The sequence below is a fragment of the Vigna umbellata genome, chromosome 9 (assembly GCF_029865625.1).
Source record: "Vigna umbellata cultivar VRB3 chromosome 9, Vumbellata_1.0, whole genome shotgun sequence".
NCBI lineage: Eukaryota > Viridiplantae > Streptophyta > Magnoliopsida > Fabales > Fabaceae > Vigna > Vigna umbellata.
Window position 1 is genome coordinate 16,263,979 of NC_142173.1, and position 19,173 is coordinate 16,283,151.

General features: G+C 30.5%; 1 protein-coding gene across 1 annotated transcript; it reads right to left on the reverse strand.

The window, feature by feature from the left end:
• Positions 1-1,173: 1,173 nt before the first annotated feature.
• On the reverse strand, positions 1,174-4,746 carry LOC148192702 (putative polygalacturonase At3g15720). The gene is made up of 8 exons (XM_088099785.1): positions 4,601-4,746; positions 3,964-4,098; positions 2,927-3,091; positions 2,631-2,838; positions 2,426-2,507; positions 1,856-1,961; positions 1,502-1,612; positions 1,174-1,427 (listed from the first exon to the last, which is right to left on the reverse strand). Exons 1-8 carry the CDS (start codon positions 4,733-4,735, stop codon positions 1,200-1,202), a joined length of 1,170 nt encoding a protein of 389 aa, XP_087955911.1. The 5' UTR covers positions 4,736-4,746; the 3' UTR covers positions 1,174-1,199.
• Between the last annotated feature and the right edge of the window lie 14,427 nt (positions 4,747-19,173).

The following is a 19,173-nucleotide window of genomic DNA, read 5'->3' on the forward strand; positions in this document are numbered from 1 at the left end:
TTGATGAGAGGTTATATATAGATCATGTTTTTTTTTTTTTTTAATTTTAAGTGAGATGTCAAGAATAAAGAATATTAAATTTCAAAGTTAGTTGAAATTTAAGTAAGTTAGAAATTTAAATATATTTCATTATTCGTTTTGTAAAATCATAATTTACATAGAATTCTTTTCTTCAAATTATATTTACTTTCCCTTTAACTTTATGTGAATCTTACGCCTCGTTGGATAGAAAGTAGTCAAGAGAAGAAAAATACTGTCATTATAATGGTAAATCTTGGTGTTTAGTTGTTATAGAAATTGAGTAATTGGATCTAATAGAATTGAGACAAAGTTTTTTCTTTATTTTAGTTTAATTGGAAATCATATTATATACACTATTCAAAGTTTAGGTTATTTTTTAAGTTTATTTGTTCATGTTAGATTATATTTTTTATATTGAGGGAAAATAGTTTTTGTCTTACAATAGAGAACTTGAATGTGTAGTTAAAATATGTATTCTGTCATGTGAAATTTTCTGATGCATGCGAAAACTAATTTCTAAAAAGAAAACAAAAAAAAAAAAAAACAAATTACATTAGGGTAAGTATTACTGACAAAATTTAACGTTAGAATTTACCTCGTCAACATTGACATCAAACATTTAAGAGACGTCAAAGACAAAAACAAGATTGTAAAAAAAAATTGTGATAGATATATAAGTTGATGTTAACTTTGTTTATTTTTAATATTTATTTTATTTAATACAAATATTTATTTTAAAAAATTAAAAATTGTGTTTTCTAAACTTTTTTTGGTTTTAAGAAATTTTGTATCGACTAAGTTAATAGTTAATACTAATAAGACCATAATATAAATATTTATTTATTAAAAAATTTAAAATAATTTTATTCACTTTTATTTTTTAAATAATTATTTGCATTGTATTAAAATTGACTAAGTAATGTCTCTATTTGATCAAGATTGATATTTAGAAGCTAAATTAACTCTTTCTGTAGTCACATCATTAAATTATATTCAGCAAATATTTCAGAATATCAAAATAAATGTACAAAAATGTTTGGGAATCTCATATAATATTAAAATTAAAAGAAATAATTTTTATTTAGATATTGATTTATACGTATGCAGATAACAATATTGATGATAAAATTGATAATTTAATTATCTGGCATATGGCATATAAAAGAATAAGAAAGAACTCATGGCAATAAGCAAGGACAATTTGGAACAGAAGATGTGGCTGTTCCGTGGGCATTTTTGCAAGAACAGGAAGCTGGTTTTCCTTGTTGAGAAGAGGCAATGTTAATTTGATCCAATGTAATGTTGAAACAACCTTGTGGACCACAATTTAAGGTAATAGCTTCACCAGTCATACTTGTTCCATGAAATCCACGAAATGTTATTCCTCTCACTTCAACTCCTCCATTCTAATTATGTCAAAAATCCAACTTTAATAACTAATAAATAAATTAACAATGTAATGAACTTATTAAGTGAATACCTTTAAAGATACGCCATTGTTAGTGTAGAATTGGTTTATGATTATTGGGTTTCGAGTTTGTATCAATGTAATTTCCTCAAATGTGATTCCTCTTGCATAACCTGATCCATCCTGAAAAAAGAAATGGATAACCAAAAAATATTTATTTTTTCCTTTTTTTTCTTTCCTACATAATTTTAATGTTTCATGGAAATTAATTGTCACTTTTCTCCATCACACCTCTTATACTTTGTGATATAGTAAAATGAACTTCATGATTATGTTATAACAATTAGCAAGAGAACTTCGTGTATTTGTTGAATCTTTATGTGAAAACTCTAAAAGACACATAAAAAGGGAGAAAATAAATCTTACCGCATATGTCTTAATTCTTGCTCCATTTTGTGTATTGGTGAAGTTACAATTTCGTACATGAACTTGTTCCACTGTGTTACTATTGCCATTTCCCAGGCTCCCAACACTGCTTCACAATAGTTAAACTTAAAACCATATAACAAAATATATTATCATTTAATCTATCTAAGTGTTTGATACCACATATGTCTTTCGAAAATAGATTTGACTAAAATGAAATATATGAATTAAATTCATCTAAAAATTTGATACAATTTTTAATTTAAAACTTTAAATATTAAGTAGATCTCACTAGATAATCTAACTGTAATACCATGTTAAGAATACCATACTAAGAAGTGAACGTTAAATCTAACTTAACTTCACAAAATCGGATTATAAGTTGAGGTTTGTATTCCACTTATATATTATAATTTAGTTTTACCTCTAGTCGATACGAGACCTTAAAAAAAATAACATATTTATAAATTTTTTTTATGTTATTTAACAACTTTATATTTACTCAACATGCTAACGCTTGAATTTTCAACAATTTATATGTCAACTAAAACAGAGCTTATATATAAAAACCTTATTCCATGGCCTGGTCCACAAGCACTCCCAGTAACATTGACATAAGAGGAGCCACCACTGATAGCAATGCAATCATCACCTATTTAGAAAGACAAATTAAGTTTAAATTTAAAAACACTATACTGAAACTTATATATATATATATATATATATATATATATATATATATATATATATATGCAAGTGATGAAGATTGATTTACCACATGCTATAGTAGAATCTTTGATCCAGATATTTTTTGAAGCATAAACATCAATTCCATCAGTGTTGTGAGTGTCACCGGGAGACTGAATACTGATAGCAGAGAATGTGGCTCCCACACAATTGTTTATGTTTATGTGAGCTTTTGGACTGTTAATGATGTTCAAGGAGCTAACACTAAGACCATTGCATGAATTGAAACTAATGACCTTCATCACATCACCCGCATGAATCAGAATCTTAAACTTAATTAAAACTTAGTGAAAACTTTTAATATCAGAAAGAATATTCTCTCACCGACGGACGTGGACAGTTTCTGCATGACCACCATGAAGAACCGAAGCCATCCAGCGATCCTCCACTTCCATCCACTGTCAGACCATTTACATTTGTGATCAAAATCCAAGTATACTTATATGATGCCCATGCATTCTTCTCAGCTGCAATTACTTTCCCCCGGATCTGCAACAACATTCATCACACTCATAATTAGTGCAGTCGGTTCACCTAGCCAACTCGACTGGGCTCATTACAGATTAGTCATTTAGTAAACCAATCTGACTCATTTATTAGTGAGTCGAAAAAATTTGAATCCAGTCAAACTCACAACAAATGAATATGTTAAACGGTTAACTCATTTACTTATTTAATGACAAGTATTTTTTCGTTTCAAAAAAAATAACAATTGTTTTCTAATTCAAATTTAAATAAATTTCAATCCAAAATGATATTAGATTTCAAAAACAATTCAAAATAAAAAAAATATAATACAATCCAAAATCATCTTAAACTCCAAACATAATCCAAAAACAAGCTAAAAACAGAAAATTAAGTGGATTGACGAATGAACCTGACTCATCACAGGTTCAACCTCAATAGGTTCAACCTCAACGAATCGAATTCTTATTAAGTTATATTCAAAATTAATCCGTATCAAAATTTCAATTTTTTTTCAAACTAATCTAACCCGAATCGATAGTAACTTAGGTTGATTCATGAGTTTTAATTCATTTTGACATTAGGCACTATAGTAATATTTTGTAAAGTGCTGTAATAACAATTTGTAATTGTTAATAAGGTGCAGTAAGGATATATACATTTGTAACTGTGTGCTTACATTTATAATTCATATTGCAATTAAACTTTAATGTATATATATAATATTAAATAACAGAGAAAATACGTTTTATTTTCTGATATTAATTGCGTTTACTTTTTTATATTTATGGAAGAATAATTAGAAGAAAATTTGTTTTAAAATGAAATTTAAAGTACCAAAAATTTAATAAAAGAAACAACAGTTGAATAATGAACTAGGGTTACATTAGAAATACCTGAATTTGAATATTTGAGGCATGGCAAGGACCCTTTAGCATTAAAGGTGACAGAAGGAATCGATAGTTTGCAGGTATGACTAGAGTTGCCATACCTTGTGCTCCACAACTGCTTTGCCAAGCTTTCAAAAATGCCTGCCACCAATTCAGAACAAATATCCAATAAAAAAACTAAAAATTGTCGTCATCATGAAAATATTACTGTTTTATAAATTAAATACTTTATTAATAAATATCGATAAAGTATTATGGAGTGATCCAAATTGAAATATGGGTTATCATAATTTACAATAAGAAAGAATTGACAAATGAATTCCACAATAAAAAAATTTTTAAATAAAAATTTATTCATTTTATATATCGAAACCTCTTTTAAAAGTGTATTCCGATATTTTTATTGTTTAGTTTTGATCAATTCATTAACTTGGGCACTCAATGGAAGTATTGACCTGATAAATTAATATTAGAACATTGAAAACCTTACATTAGTTTACATATTGGTTAAATGTTGGATCTCAAGTCAAAGTATAAATATTACACAATATTGAGATTGTAAAAATTGAATTAACATATAGTAACATTAATAATTACAATTAAGCCTTAAAATTGTAAATAACAAAAACAAAAAGATACATACTTGTGCATCATCCGATAATCCATCTCCCTTAGCACCATAATTTATTACATTATAAAGGCCAGTTTTGGTGTCATTATAACATAGGCATGGGGAGATAAAAGCAAGAACCAAAACAAAAGAGATTAAGCTTTGCATGTTTTGGCAATTTTTTCTTATTTGGTTGAATTTTATCTGGTAGATCAATACAGGTTCAGTATGTATTTATATATGTGTGTGTGCCATGTTTCACTTATGAAAACGCACTCAATTTGTATGGTTTGACATGATTTATATATAAAAGGAATTTATATTTAATAAAGCTTTTGGGACAAAAACAATCACAATTTTATTATTAACCTTTTAATTCGTAGGTTGGGAAAAGCGTTGGCAGGAAAAATAATTAAGTAACGGTTTTCATGGTCTTTTCGTTTTCGTAAACTATAAGAAAACATTGAATTAATTTTGAAATGTTAATGTTGACTAAATTGTGACATTATTATTAGTTTTGAAATAATAATGTTGACTAAATTACGGTATTATTAGAGTGAGGTTGACTACATATAACTGTTATTGCATAATGTTATCTAATACAGTTTAAATGTTGGATAATTTATTATTTAAGTTTTGTTATAAGTGTTTTTTACTATGAGATTTCAAAACAAACTGATTTATTATGTGAAAAACACCTTGAACAAATTTAAAAAAAAAAAATCATCTAAATATATCAAATGATGTCGGATTAACATATAATTTGAGGTCCAAATATAATATGACATCGGATTAATAGCACAAAATCCAACGCATATACCGATTTAGAAAAGAAATCCATATCCATTAACTTTTTTTACTGGTTTCTATAGTACCTTCAAGCTTTACAAAAACATTTTATATTGACGTTGAATTAAAGGCAAAGAAATGTCTTGCTTTTATGAACTTGAAGGAGTTTATAGAAACTCAAAAACAAAAAGTTATCAAAATGAATTTGATTAAGAAAACCATGTAGGGAAGCAAAAGTTTGGTGAATGGAGGTGTAGGATTTTCAAAGGATCCGAAACTCTATTCGATGAGACGTCATTTGGTTTTAGACATCATATGGATGCTCTAAACGATATTGAACACGTGAATTTATTAACAACAATGTCACCGATCATTTTTAAAGTTGGTTGTTTTGTGATAGGATGTTGAACGCGTGATGTTATAGATTGTTTTTGTACTAGTAAAAAATGTTAATTTAAAAATATATAGTTAAAAGGTAGAAAAAAATTTAAATGATATAGTTAGTAAGTAGTTTCTATCTAATGTTAAACATCACTAAAGTGTGTGTAGATATTCTACAGAATTATTTGTTAAAAAGAATTTGGAAAGAAATTTTTAGAGACAGTATTATAAATAATATTAGTTACATTCTTCAGTCAAATTTGGAGTTTCATGTTAATTTTATGTGAACATTTAATACAAACTTTTAATAACGTAAATTAGAGAAGTGACACTTTAATTCTAATTTAAATTTGGTCCAAAAATAACTGATCCCTCAAAAGAGGTTTGTTTTGGTCAAAGGGGAAATAAAAAAATTAAGAGGTATAGGTGGAGAGTTAAATGACTTGTTAATATGAACATTTGAAAATGTAAAAAAAATCATTTAAAATCATAAATAAGTTATCTAAAATATATATTTTCAAATAACCTACCTTTTTTTTACCTATATTATGAATAATGAGGGAAAAAATATCCACAGTCATCTTTAAGAGAAATACAAATGAAAAATTAATTTGCTTCTGAATATATGGCAACAAAAAATTGACGCACTTATATTTTCTTTATGAATACCAGATAAAAATAAGAGAGCGTATTATAATATTAGAGTCAAAAATATAATTTCCTCTACGCTAACACTTAATCAAAATATACTTTTTTTAGAGCAAAACATTATCTCTTGAACTCTCCTGATTTTATTTTTAAATTGATAATATTAAGATATTGTTGTTTTTTACGTTAGTTATAGTTCTTAACTAATATATTTAATATTAATTTTACGGTGGTAATTATTTTTAATATTATAATGATTAATATGTAACGAATTCTTTTAAATATTATGTTTAAAAGTTTTAATCTTTTGACTTATAGAAAAAGAAAATATAAATTAAGAATAATTAAAGAAAAATAAATAAAAGGAGAGTGAATTTTTCTCTTAAAAAACATCATAATGTTTTCTATCTCTAGTATAGCATAAAAAGGCACAACATTAGTCGATCGAAGGATTAATGATAAACAAAATACAAATTACCAAAAAAACACGAAAATGATGCAATGTGCCCTAACCTCGGTTCTTCTTAACCTAATCTATATTAGCCTCTTGGTACATCCAAAAAGCAAAATTAATCACGAATTGAATACAAAGTTTAAACTGCCATTTTTGTTGGCTAAAAAGAGGACACTGCTAACAAAATATTAAGAAAATTGAAAAAATAAAATAAGGCAGCCAGAAGAATCCAAACAACAACATATCATGGACAGGTTTATTCTTTCTTTTCTTTGTTGGAAATGTTTGTCCCAATGAGCTGTTTAAGATCCCTAAGTATGGTAGGTCTTGATTGAACATCTTCATGATTTGTCATAGTTATCACAGTTTCTTTTGCCACAAAACACATTTCCTCTCTATATAACTTCTCTTGAACAAAGGAGGAAACAACTAGTGAGTGCAGCATTCCAGAAGGAGTTTCTGCGTTATCTTCCTGCCAAAACTAGCAAAATATTAGTTAAAATCACAGAAAATAAAGATAAAAATTCAAAGTATGTACTGATTTGATCATTTTTACATTAAAAATGTTTCTTTGACACACTTAAATTTTTTACATCCATTTGACACTATTCTTGCTTACTTTTCTTCTCTTCTTTTTTGAAAAAATATAAAACTTTACACTTTTATAACCATTTTATCCTTATATCTTGTGTTAGATGAATGTAAAAGTGTATCATAGTATATTTTTTTTCACATACATGTTTTGAAAATCATGAAATGAGTCTTTTTTTTTCTTTTTTAATTCATGGAGAAGTTGGGACCAGTTATTGTGAATGGCTTCTAAATTTATTTATCTATTTATTTTTACATTTATTCCATTCATTATTTTCATTTTTTCATTTTTCTACCATTTCAGTGCTTAGTTTTGTGCAGCTTATTACTTATGAGTTAGACACTTTTGTTTTTAAACAGAAAATTGGTCGTTGCATAATCAAAATTTGGGCAGAAATTCTTTTAAAAAATTATTGACGACCGTCATTCAAATTTACGTAGTATTTTATTTTAATTACTTTACATATTCTTTTATTTCAAATTACTTTAAATTTTCTTCTAGTTTAAATTAACTATACTTCTATGAATTTCTTAATTTACCTACCATATAGAAGGACCATGTAGTTTACAAACTAATTAGGTAATTTAAGTCGTTCATTTATGCTTACTTTTAAATTTTGTTAAACATTTTTTTTCAACTGTTTTAAGTAGTTAATTTTGCAATCAAACATTTTTTTTTACTTTTATGCTTTAAATTATGTTATACATTCCAGGATTAATTAATATACATTTTTTAATTTAGTTTACATGTTATTTTCATGTAACAAATGTGCTAGAATGAATCTTTTCATATCTTTAATATACTTATATTAATTAACTTTACATAGTATTTAATTAAACATATTTACATAAATTCATATCAAATTTCCTCAATCAACCTAATAAATATTAGAAATATTAGAAGAGCAAAGTTTTAATTTAGTGAGTAAATATTCAGACAAAATTAACAACAAATTACAACTTTATTCTGTCAAAATAAAATATTTTAGTCAAGATTAATACAATCATCCATATATAATATCACAATATTTTCAAAAATAACATCATATGCATTCTTAGTATCATGCTAACGTAAACAAAGGCCAAAAAATGACGATCACAACCAAAAAAACATTACAGAACATCAATACATGATGCAGGAATCTATATCCCTACAAGTAAATAGCTACATGTTATTTCCAATACCAACCCAGTTAAATTTCATAAATAGCTACAGTAGAACAACAAGAAGCTTCTTTCCAACGAGAAGCTTCAGTAGAACAACTCCAAAAGCATATACATCACTTTTATCAGTTAATTTACCTGCAAAAAAAAATTCAAAATGAAACTTCCTCAATAGATAAAAGTTCAAGTTTTGCAATAAATCATGTAGAATCGTCTTGAACTTCTGAAAGGTATTAATGGTGCTTTTAGGCCAGGGGTGCTAACAGCTCTGATGGGTGTAAGTGGTGCTGGCAAGACTACTCTACTGGATGTTCTCTCTGGAAGGAAAACAAGTGGATACATCGAATGAAGCATCACAATATCTGGATACCCAAAGAAACAAGAAACATTTGCTCGCATATCAGGATATTGTTAACAACTTGATATCCACTCACCCAATGTTACAGTTTTTGAGTCCTTACTATACTCAGCATGGCTTCGTTTATCTTCAGAATTAAGTACTTTTTATTATCCACCTTGGCAGCTGTTACTTCTGAAATTGGGAGGGGAGCAAATATATTCTGGTCCAATTGGCAGCAACTCTTCCCATCTGATACAGTACTTTGAGGTGAGCCCATGTCAAAATTTCAATAATTAAACTTTTAAAGACAAAACTTTGAAAATTTTCACATTATAAAGATATGAGAGATTTAATAAAAACATTCTCAATAAGACATATATTATTTAACATATCTGTGATTATATAGGATTTGTTTTTTATTTCTATAATCATAATAGAAACTTATAATATAAATTTATGAGCTTATAGAAAATCAATGTAATTATCCTTATTAAGGAGTAGTATACCTTTTAGTGTCCGTTACATATCAGACACATGAACGAGTAGTATACCTTTTAGTGTAAATGAGATTGAGCATACTAGTTACTTCTATAACATTAACATATTCACAAATTGATTAATATAGGTTGTTCAAGGAGTGCCTCATATCAAAGATGGTTATAATCCAACAACTTGGATGTTGGAAGTCACATCAGTACTAAAAAAACTCACGTAGAAGTTAGAAAGATTTTCTAGGAATAATGAATTTTTAAATATTTTTTTAAAAAAGTTTGAATATAAATTATAATAATGATAGTTATCACAATAAATATAAACACTAATGCAATATGAACGTTATTCTTAATGCATGTAAACATCACTCCAGAAAGTGATTCCAAACTTTATAGAAAGGATAATACATGTTTAAAATTCACTATTTTTAATAAATTTAATGAATTAAAAGCATAACTTACCATGTACAGAGTTCGTAATTTCATCCACCTCATTGGATGATGAGGCATGTGAAGCAGCAACAGGAGGAGGAGTTTGATCATGCCTTTCACCATCTCCTGATATCTGGCATCTTAATCTTAATGTTGGGTACATCTGAAGTAGCAGCCACATCGGGATTCATGCTGTTGCTTCCTTCTTTCCTAGCCCTCTAACCTTCAACATAATAATAATAATGTAAAACCTTCTTTTCTAATTATGTTTGAAAGTTTAAGTGTCATACTTTATATATATATATATATATATATAATATTATATAATATATATATATTATATATATAATATATATATATATATATATATTGTTGACACAGCTAGCTTTTTTAGTCTTACATGTTTGGAATATCAGTAATTGTAACTGTAACCATTTTTTCAGTATTAATAAGTGAACCAGGAGACATATTAGAGGCCAAAAGTATAGAGAAGAAAGAAGATAGAGTGAAAGTGAGAATTGAGTTTACCTGGGAAATTGAAGTGGCAAGTTCATGTAGACAGAGGCTAAATCAACTTAGTTTCTGAAATATAATGTCATATTGTAAAGTGGAAATTACAGGCTTCACCACATTGTTAAGTCTCACTATTTTGTTGAAAGAACTGGAGGTCTTTCATTTATATTTCAACAGCTTCTTTTGATAGAGGTTTGAGTTCTAAAATAAAATCATCATCAACACCAGCTACTACTTTCTCTGACTTGTTTTCACAAAGCGCTTGATCACATCACGATGAACGGTTGGAAATTCATATGAACGTAAATGATTTATAACAAACAAAATGAGAAACATTAACAAATAATTTCTTAATGATTTGCATTAAACATCATCATCTTAAATCAAGTAAAATACTAATTCTGATTCCGTAAGGCCTCTGCATGATGAACCATAATGAAGGTACTCCTGCTTATTAGTTATACTAAACAGAATGGGAAAAATCATAGCTGTAAACATCTTGAACCTACCTCTTCAGTAAGAGCCAAGTTAGCATCACAAAAGGATTTTATTGTTCCAATGTCTTCCCAATAATCTCTGAAAAAATACGACTGCAAAAACAACAAACATATAACTCTTTTAGTTTCATCATAGCTGTAATTAGAACTCTAATGTAGAAGATCATTTGAAAGGAGATATATTAATGGAATTTTCTCTTACTTGGCAAGCAGAGTTTACGCATGAAAAGAATTTACAACTATTTTCTCAATATGTTGCCACGAAGTTACACTTACAGCAACAATACATTTGGTATAGAGTATAAATCACCAATCAACACTGGAAATAAGACATCTGAAGAGATTAGCAACGAATATGTTTGAAGTTAAACGAAATTAACCATAAGATAACTAATATGATTCAATATATATGGTACGGAAGAAGCTCATAGACATTAGATCCCTACAATACCCATCTTTATATCATTGGAAAGAGGGTCTGAGAAAGAAAAAAGTGAAGAGATTCATTGTGGTGGTTAATGGGAGTTCCCTGATTGTAGTTGAAGAACAGGGCATGAAGAAGTTGTTCTTGGATTTGCCACAAACTTGGAAGAGAAAGCGTAGAACTTGTAGTAATCTTCATCCATTAAGCTGCCACATCCAGTGGAATCAAAGTTCAAGGAATAACTCAACGGATCATAGCGGCATTGGAACGAACCTTGTCAACTCACATTTTTCGGTCGTAGTGTGCGCCCACGTCGCTTCAGTTTCCTCATCAGTTTCGTCACCAAACAACAATAGTGGCATGCTGACACCATGGATTTCGTTGCCATGGCAGTGTTGGTGGTGGCGCTTGTGGTGCTGCCAGATTCATTTTGAACCTTGGCACGCCCTCGAAGGTGCTGCCAACGAAGAACGAGAATGTCGTTGGAAACAAGTTTCTTCTCAAATCCCCAACCTCCTTCTCTGGTTTCCCTCCCAACCGGTTGGATAACCGGATAACGTCCTTCATGTAGGTCTCCACATCGGTGGCCAGCCTGTCCAGATCGAGGTCGGTGGAGGGAGATGGTCGGTCCTCGAGCCACGTCACCTGCGCGACCAGGTAGGGTTTCGTGCGCACCACACTGTTCACTCAGAACCATTCCTGGCCCTTACAGATGAGGAAAAAGCGGTCATCCACGAGGCTCTCATGCTTTATGACTTCGTCGACGCAGCCAACGGCAGCGGTTCCAGAGACGACATCCGTGTAGATGACGCCGAAGCGGAGGTTTGCTTGGAGGAGTGTGTGCATCATGATGCAGTAGGGGAACTCGAAGATCTGCAAGGGGAGGATGGCGCCGGGGAAGAGCACCAGAGGGAGAGGGAAGAGAGGAAGCTCGACGACGTCATCGGAGTTGGGGGAGTTTGTGTGGTGCTTCTCAGAGAAGGAAGAGAAGCAGCAGAGAGTAGAATTAAGCTTTCGGTAGCGGTGGGGGAGAGGTGTAGCGAAATGAAGATTGTGGTTTGGGAGAAAATGAAGGCAGCAGGGAAAAGAAGATAGCGGTTTGCGGGAAAAAAAAGCAGAAAGAATGAAGGCACAGAAACATTATTTTAAAAATTAAAAATTATAAATGTTACAGGCGGTTTATTTTAAACCGCCGGAAATTTTCCGAAGTTCTGAAATTCCTCAATCAACCTAATAAATATTAGAAATATTAGAAGAGCAAAGTTTTAATTCAGTGAGTAAATATTCAGACAAAATTAACAACAAATTACAACTTTATTATGTCAAAATAAAAGATTTTAGTTAAGATTAATACAATCATCCATATATAATATCACAATATTTTCAAGAATAACATCATATGCATTCTTAATATCATGCTAAATTGACAGATTTAAATAACATGTATTTATGATACTTACACTTAAGAAATTGAGTACAAATGAGTTCACTCTAAGTCATTTGGTCATCAACAAACTCTCAAGCTAAACATACATATAGACTTTGTTCTTCAACTGAATATTAGTAACCTACAAAATAACCATTCACATTAGAACCATATAAAATAGACCATTTAATAGTGAACAATCTCTATTTTTGTGTATTTCCAGTCCAAATAAAATTTTGAATCCATTGTTTCACTTCAAAAAAAAGTTTAATAAACCATTTGTAAACCTTAAGCTATAAGACAATAATCTAACAATTACAAAATTTACTTTGATTAATTAGCTTTTAATTTGGTTAGGTGATTTAGGAATAGACGTGGTTAAACACAATAGGATTTAATTGAGAATGTACTTTGGTTGAATTCGTTATGAATAATCTAGAAAGATCTTGCATTTGATTGAGAATCTACTTTGATTGATTGTATGATCGCCCTCAAGTTAATTGAAAATGTACTTTAATTAATTTGAAACTCTTACAATAATCAACTGAACAATGATATGTGAATAACCGATGATAAATCTATATTGGAAAAGTAATGAAATTAGCCTATTTCATTATAATTGTTTCTAAGTTTTCTACTAGTTCTTCACTTAAACTCGAAAATTCTTCAAACATTAATTCCATTAGCATAATTTCTCACTTTTATTCTTAAGCATTGCATAACATTCATAAGAGTCAAATATTGAAAAATAATTACGTATTCGTCGGGAGATGCCTCAGGTTACTTAGTAATACTGAAGTTGTCTTGAAAAGTAATAATATTAATTTGATAGCTTCAGCGATAGTGTATGAGTCTTATGATAGTTATTTTCAACACATAGCAAGTTGTACTAATAACATCAGCTCAAAAGTGTTTAGGCAAGGATCTCTCATTGAGCATGGTTCTAGTTAGTTCCTTTAGAGACCTATTTCTTCCTTCAACTACATCATTCTGTGGTGATGTTCTAGGTGCAGGGAAATTGTGTGAGATTCCATGTTCTTCACAAAAATCCTCAAAAGTCTCATTTTGAAACTCCCTCCCGTGATCACTCCTAATAGCTTTTATTTTAAGTTCCTTCTCATTCTGAACTATGAAGGCAAATTTCTTAAAAACTCTAAATGTATCACTCTTGGATGCAAGGAAGAAGGTCCAAGTGAACCTAGAATAGTCATCTACAAGAACAAGTCCATAATTATTTCTTCCTAGACTTTTTACTCAAGATGGTCCAAATAAATCTATTTGTATCAACTCTAGTGGTCAAGTAGTGGATATAACCCGTTTGGATTTGAAGGAAGTTTTCACTTGTTTTCCCTTTTGGCAGACATCACAAAGTCTATCAGATTCAAAATTTATATTTAGTAATCCTAATACAAGACCTTTAGACACTAGCTTATTCAAATGATGCATGTGTATGTGTGCAAGTCTCTTATTCCATAACCAAGGTTCTCTTTTGATAGTAACACTAGTAAAAAAACAACATTTAAACTCGCATAATAGGTTTCGGTTTAAGAGAAACCGAAACCTATATTAACGCGATGGCATTTTAGAAGTTTTGTCGAATTTATATGACTCGGTTCTTCTAGAACCACAGTGAAAAATCGTTTCTGTCTCGGTTAAAATATAAATCGATGCCTAACATCATAAAATTTCCCTCCAAAACGGACCTTTTTGTCTGAGAGGATTCTGAACATGATCTACGGTTTCGGTTCGTTCAGAATCGAGGCATATGGGTCATAAGTATCTTTCGACATGCTTGATTGTTGTACGTTCAAATTATTTTTTTCTAATCCTACGACTTCGGTTGGCTCAGAACCGGTTTTGAAAGTTGTTACTCCTTCGAGTGCTGGTGGAACCGAAGCCTATAGTCATTTCATATTTTGGCATCGGGTAAAGGTAAGAAGCGAGGCATATAGGAGCTTTACTGCCTCGGGTAGATGATGAATAGAGGTTGTATTGTCTTACATAGGTTAAAAATTTTACCATACAAAAGTCTTCTTCTTCCTCGCAGTTTTCGAAAGGGTTCCTCTTCCTTGCAAGTTTCGAAAGCGCAACCTCTGCAACTCTTCTTCCCTGGCGCAACATTCTCTGTCGCGGCGAAGCTTTTCTCTCACCGGTGGTCCAAGGTGCGTCCTGCATTGGTGCCTCTGCCTCCGTTGCTGTCGTGTTGGTGCCTCCATTTGACTCGTCGACGCCACCGCTACACCAGCCCCGCCACACCATCCCCGCTGCTCCGCTCCCGCTGCACCACTTGCCTTGGACGCTTCCTCCAGGCGGTTCATCTTTCTCTTTGCGGCGACTTCTTCTTCTTCGAGGTAAGTATTTTGAAAACATGCAGTATCGCTGGTATGACCTCATTTGCTTCTCCTCTCTTGGGCATTGTCTTTATTCAACAGTTCCTATAACTGATACTTAGTCTAAACTAAGTTTATTTTATGTTCTGTATAATGCTTCTAGTTTTGTATCTGAAACCCACCTATTAGTGTTCGGATACTCTAAGTTTGGTGTGGCCTTACAGACATATAAAAATGTGAACTCTGTTTTCAAATTTAAATTTTAGTCTTTTTAACTCATTCCCATGTAGATATGCATGCTCAATTGCATCTTTGGCATTTTGACTGAAATAAGTGTCTGTAGTGCGCTAGTGTTTGATGACTGTAAAGTTATTAGCTGTTCTATGACAATATCTTAATTGTTTATTTTTATATGTTCTTTGCTGTTATTGGAATTGAAGCTAAAACTGGGTATATTGAATCTTGGACTTTTAGTATAACAGTGGAAATTTAAACGGGTATGAAAGGAAAACATGTCAAGGATATCTAGTGATTATTCGTTTAACCAAACAAATGAGTATCTACAATGTTGGATGACTTATTTGCTGTTCTATTACTGTATTGTAGTTGTTTAATTCTTTTAATGTTCTTTTCTGACATTGAAATTGAAGCTAGAGAAAATTAACGATGTTGGATCTTGGACTTTCAATGTTAATGGTGGAAATGTAAAGGGTTGTGAAGGAGAACATGACAAGGATAGCTATTGATTTTTTATTAGCGAGAACATATTTGAGACTTACCATTTAGGAGTTAATTCAGTAATTTACCTTGGATTGATTAAAGGAAAATGATACTTGAACAACCATTTTTGACAACATGTAGACACGCGCACACGTGTCAAAATCTGAGTGGTCCATTTTCATTTAATTTTTCCAACTGGACCACTCAGATTTTGACACGTGTGCGCGTGTCTAAATGTTGTCAAAAATGGTTGTTCAAGTGTCATTTTCCTTGATTAAAAGATAACTTTTGCTCTGTCTTTTGCATTTCTAGCTCTAGGGAAAATATATCCGTTAATCTGATTATGTGATCATATAAATAGAACTGGGAAAAAAATATATCCGTCAATTTGATTATGTAATCATAGAAATAGAACTGCTGCTTGAACAAAATTCACTTACTCAAAGCCGAAAGTGAAATTTGAGAGGTGAAAGGGGAGATCCTGTTTTCATTCACCAAACGCGAGGGTTTTTTTTTCGTTTATCTTCTTTGAAACCTAGGGACTTGAGAGAGAAAAGTAAACTTCTTTTCTAATTTGGAACCAAATTCAATGTTATCCAAAATTTCAGAAAATTAAAGCATAATTAAAGATTTAAAGAATATTATAAAAGATTGAAAAACCTGAGAAATAGTCAATGTGGATCAAAAGAGGATAAAAGTCAAGACGTGGTTTTCGAAACTAGGTGGTTTTAATTCTTTTCATGTGTTAATATATATAAGAACAAAGATCTCGGTATTAAAATATTTAAAGTATTTTTAAATAATTTAAAGCATTTAAATATGTACTCGTATAAAATATCATGTAAAGCATTTTTAAATAATTTAAAATATTTAAATAGAAGACAAATTAAGTAATTTAATTATATATCTAAAATTACAAATCTCAACACATAAACTTTAAGGTTAGAAATCATGAAACTAATTAATGTGTTGTTTATTTTTGTCTAGATATTGTATTTTTGTGATGAGGTTTTATACGCGGACATTCTCGATAGTTGACTGACCTTCAAGCTGGAAATGTATATGATTCCACCATGAATATGAAAGATCGATCGGAAGAAGACAATTTAGAGGACATGATCCACGATGTTGGTGCAGAAGCTTTTGTCTAAGCGCATGTGTATGAAACGATGTCCAGATAAGACACTTAAACTCGTGAGGAAAACACTGACTAAACATGTAATTCAATTATATAATAGTATGTAGTAGATATTAGGATATAGTAAATTCTAACTTTATGCTTCTAAGTTGTTTTATGCTTTTGTACATTATTATTAGTTTAACTTTGTACATTGGATTGATTTATGTTTCAAAGTTGATTTATGATTACATTGGATTGATTTATGTTTTAAGAAGTTGATTTATGATTACATTGAATGTATTTATGTTTTAATATAATTTTTATTCAAAATATATGCTTCTGGATTGTTCTGAACTGTTTTGTCTGTAAAATTATATGCAGGTCTATTTCTGCAGTTGGGAATGTTGTAGAAACATACTTGTTTATAAAAAAAACAGGGGAATATGCCTCGGTTGTGGCCATAACCGAGGCAGAAAACCCACATACGGTATCAGTTCAGGTCCCAACCGAGACATAAAGGCTGGCGAAAAAAAAACCCTACTACCTCGGTTCAGGTCCCAACCGAGGCAGTAGAGGTGGACATACTGCCTCGGTTCAGAAGGAACCGAGGCATAAAGTCCTGCGAAAAAAAAATAAAAAAAAATACATACTGCTTCGGTTGACTTTGAACCGAGGCGAAATCGTCCACCTCTTTGCCTCGGTTAAGAACCGAGGCATAAAAGTCTAAACTTTTTGTCTCGCCTGTATATGCCTCGGTTCAAGAACCGCTGCCAAAGGGCGAAAATAATCGTTATCGTTTCCCCTGATTGCACTAGTGTAAGCATATGACAGATTTGAAGGAAGTATTTTTGAAATCAACCATGTATATGTTGTTATGTCTCTTGCCTACTAGCTCATGTGATGATGCATGACATATTAAATAGTGATTTAATTCAAAAGTGACCTTTAACCTTTTATCACACAGTTGGCTAATACTTACCAAAGTATGCTTAAGACCCTCAACAAGTAAAACATTTTCAATATTATAGGAGGAAGGAATTTGTATTTTACCAACACCAATGATTTTACCCTTGTTATTGTCCCCATATGTGACATGTCCATTGGTTTTGGAAGATAAGTTGCTGAATTGTTTAGCCTCTCCGATCATGTGCCTCAAACAACCGCTGTCCAGATACCACATATGTTCCTTTTCTTTGTTATCTTCACTGCTTCCAAATGATGTAGGTCTATCCATCAAGTCGAGATTTGTTTCATCTTTAAGATCCTTGCTGGATTCACTGATGTTGTTTCTTTCCTCTTCCAATTTTTGCTTCAATTTGATGTGTCCTTCTTTCTCTTGTTCAAAATAGTTGGAAACAACATATTTGTCTTGCTTCCTAGTAGACTCTCTGTTTCCTGCAACATTTATGTTAGCTTTTGTTTTATACCTTAAGAATTTTGAGAACCTTTTTGCCATTAGATTTCGTCCTTCATTGTCAGAGTTTTCTGCAGATTGATCATCTCCGTAATTGTCTTTCTTTGAGTCGGATTTTGTAGTAGTTTTGACGGCAAACTTCACGACTTTGTGTGTCTTTTCAACCGTCTTTTGTGATTCTTTTGTGTTCATTACTGAAGAAACCTAACACTTTAGCAATTAAAAGTCATAAAAACAAGAAGGAAACTTTGAATAGAAGTTTATTGTTGAGAAAATTGCATTAAATCTTAACTTACAATAATAAAAAAATATAATTAATCAACTACCGTATAAAAGAATATATAACTAAAACTAACAATGTCAAAATGATGAATTTGAAAATTCTTACTTTTTATATAAATTTTGTGGTTCTATCATTTTAAGTAAAAATTTATTGTTATATGTTTAAATTTAAATTGTTATAAAACATCTATTGCTTTATAAAAAAAATCGTTTCGAACTAAAAACTTCTCATTCAAACAACTTATTACACTTTATGAATAAATTCAATTATATAAATATGTTAAAATAAAATAATCGTACTAGTGTTTTAAATTTTAGGTTTAATAGGTTCGGAGGTCCCTATATTTGCAGGTTCGTTTCAATTGGATCCTCCAATTTTGGAAGTGATCAATTGGGTACCTAATTTGGTCAATTTGATTCAATGATAGCATTTTCGTTAAATGTAGTTAACGACGTTAACCTTTTTAAATGTGGCAAGCTGAGGCATCCAGGTGGCACTGTTTGAGCTGTATAAGTGTATTTTTAACATTTTTAATTGTTAAATATATTAATAAATGAAAATATAATTATATTAAAGACACAAGCTCAAA

Coding starts and splice junctions, on each gene's coding strand:
- LOC148192702 (XM_088099785.1), bottom strand. CDS start 4,735: ATGCAAAGCTTAATCTCTTTTGTTTTGGTTCTTGCTTTTATCTCCCCA. Junction 4,099..4,600: donor GATTATCGGATGATGCACAA/GTATGTATCTTT, acceptor AATTGGTGGCAG/GCATTTTTGAAAGCTTGGCA. Junction 2,508..2,630: donor AGATTCTACTATAGCATGTG/GTAAATCAATCT, acceptor CTTTCTAAATAG/GTGATGATTGCATTGCTATC.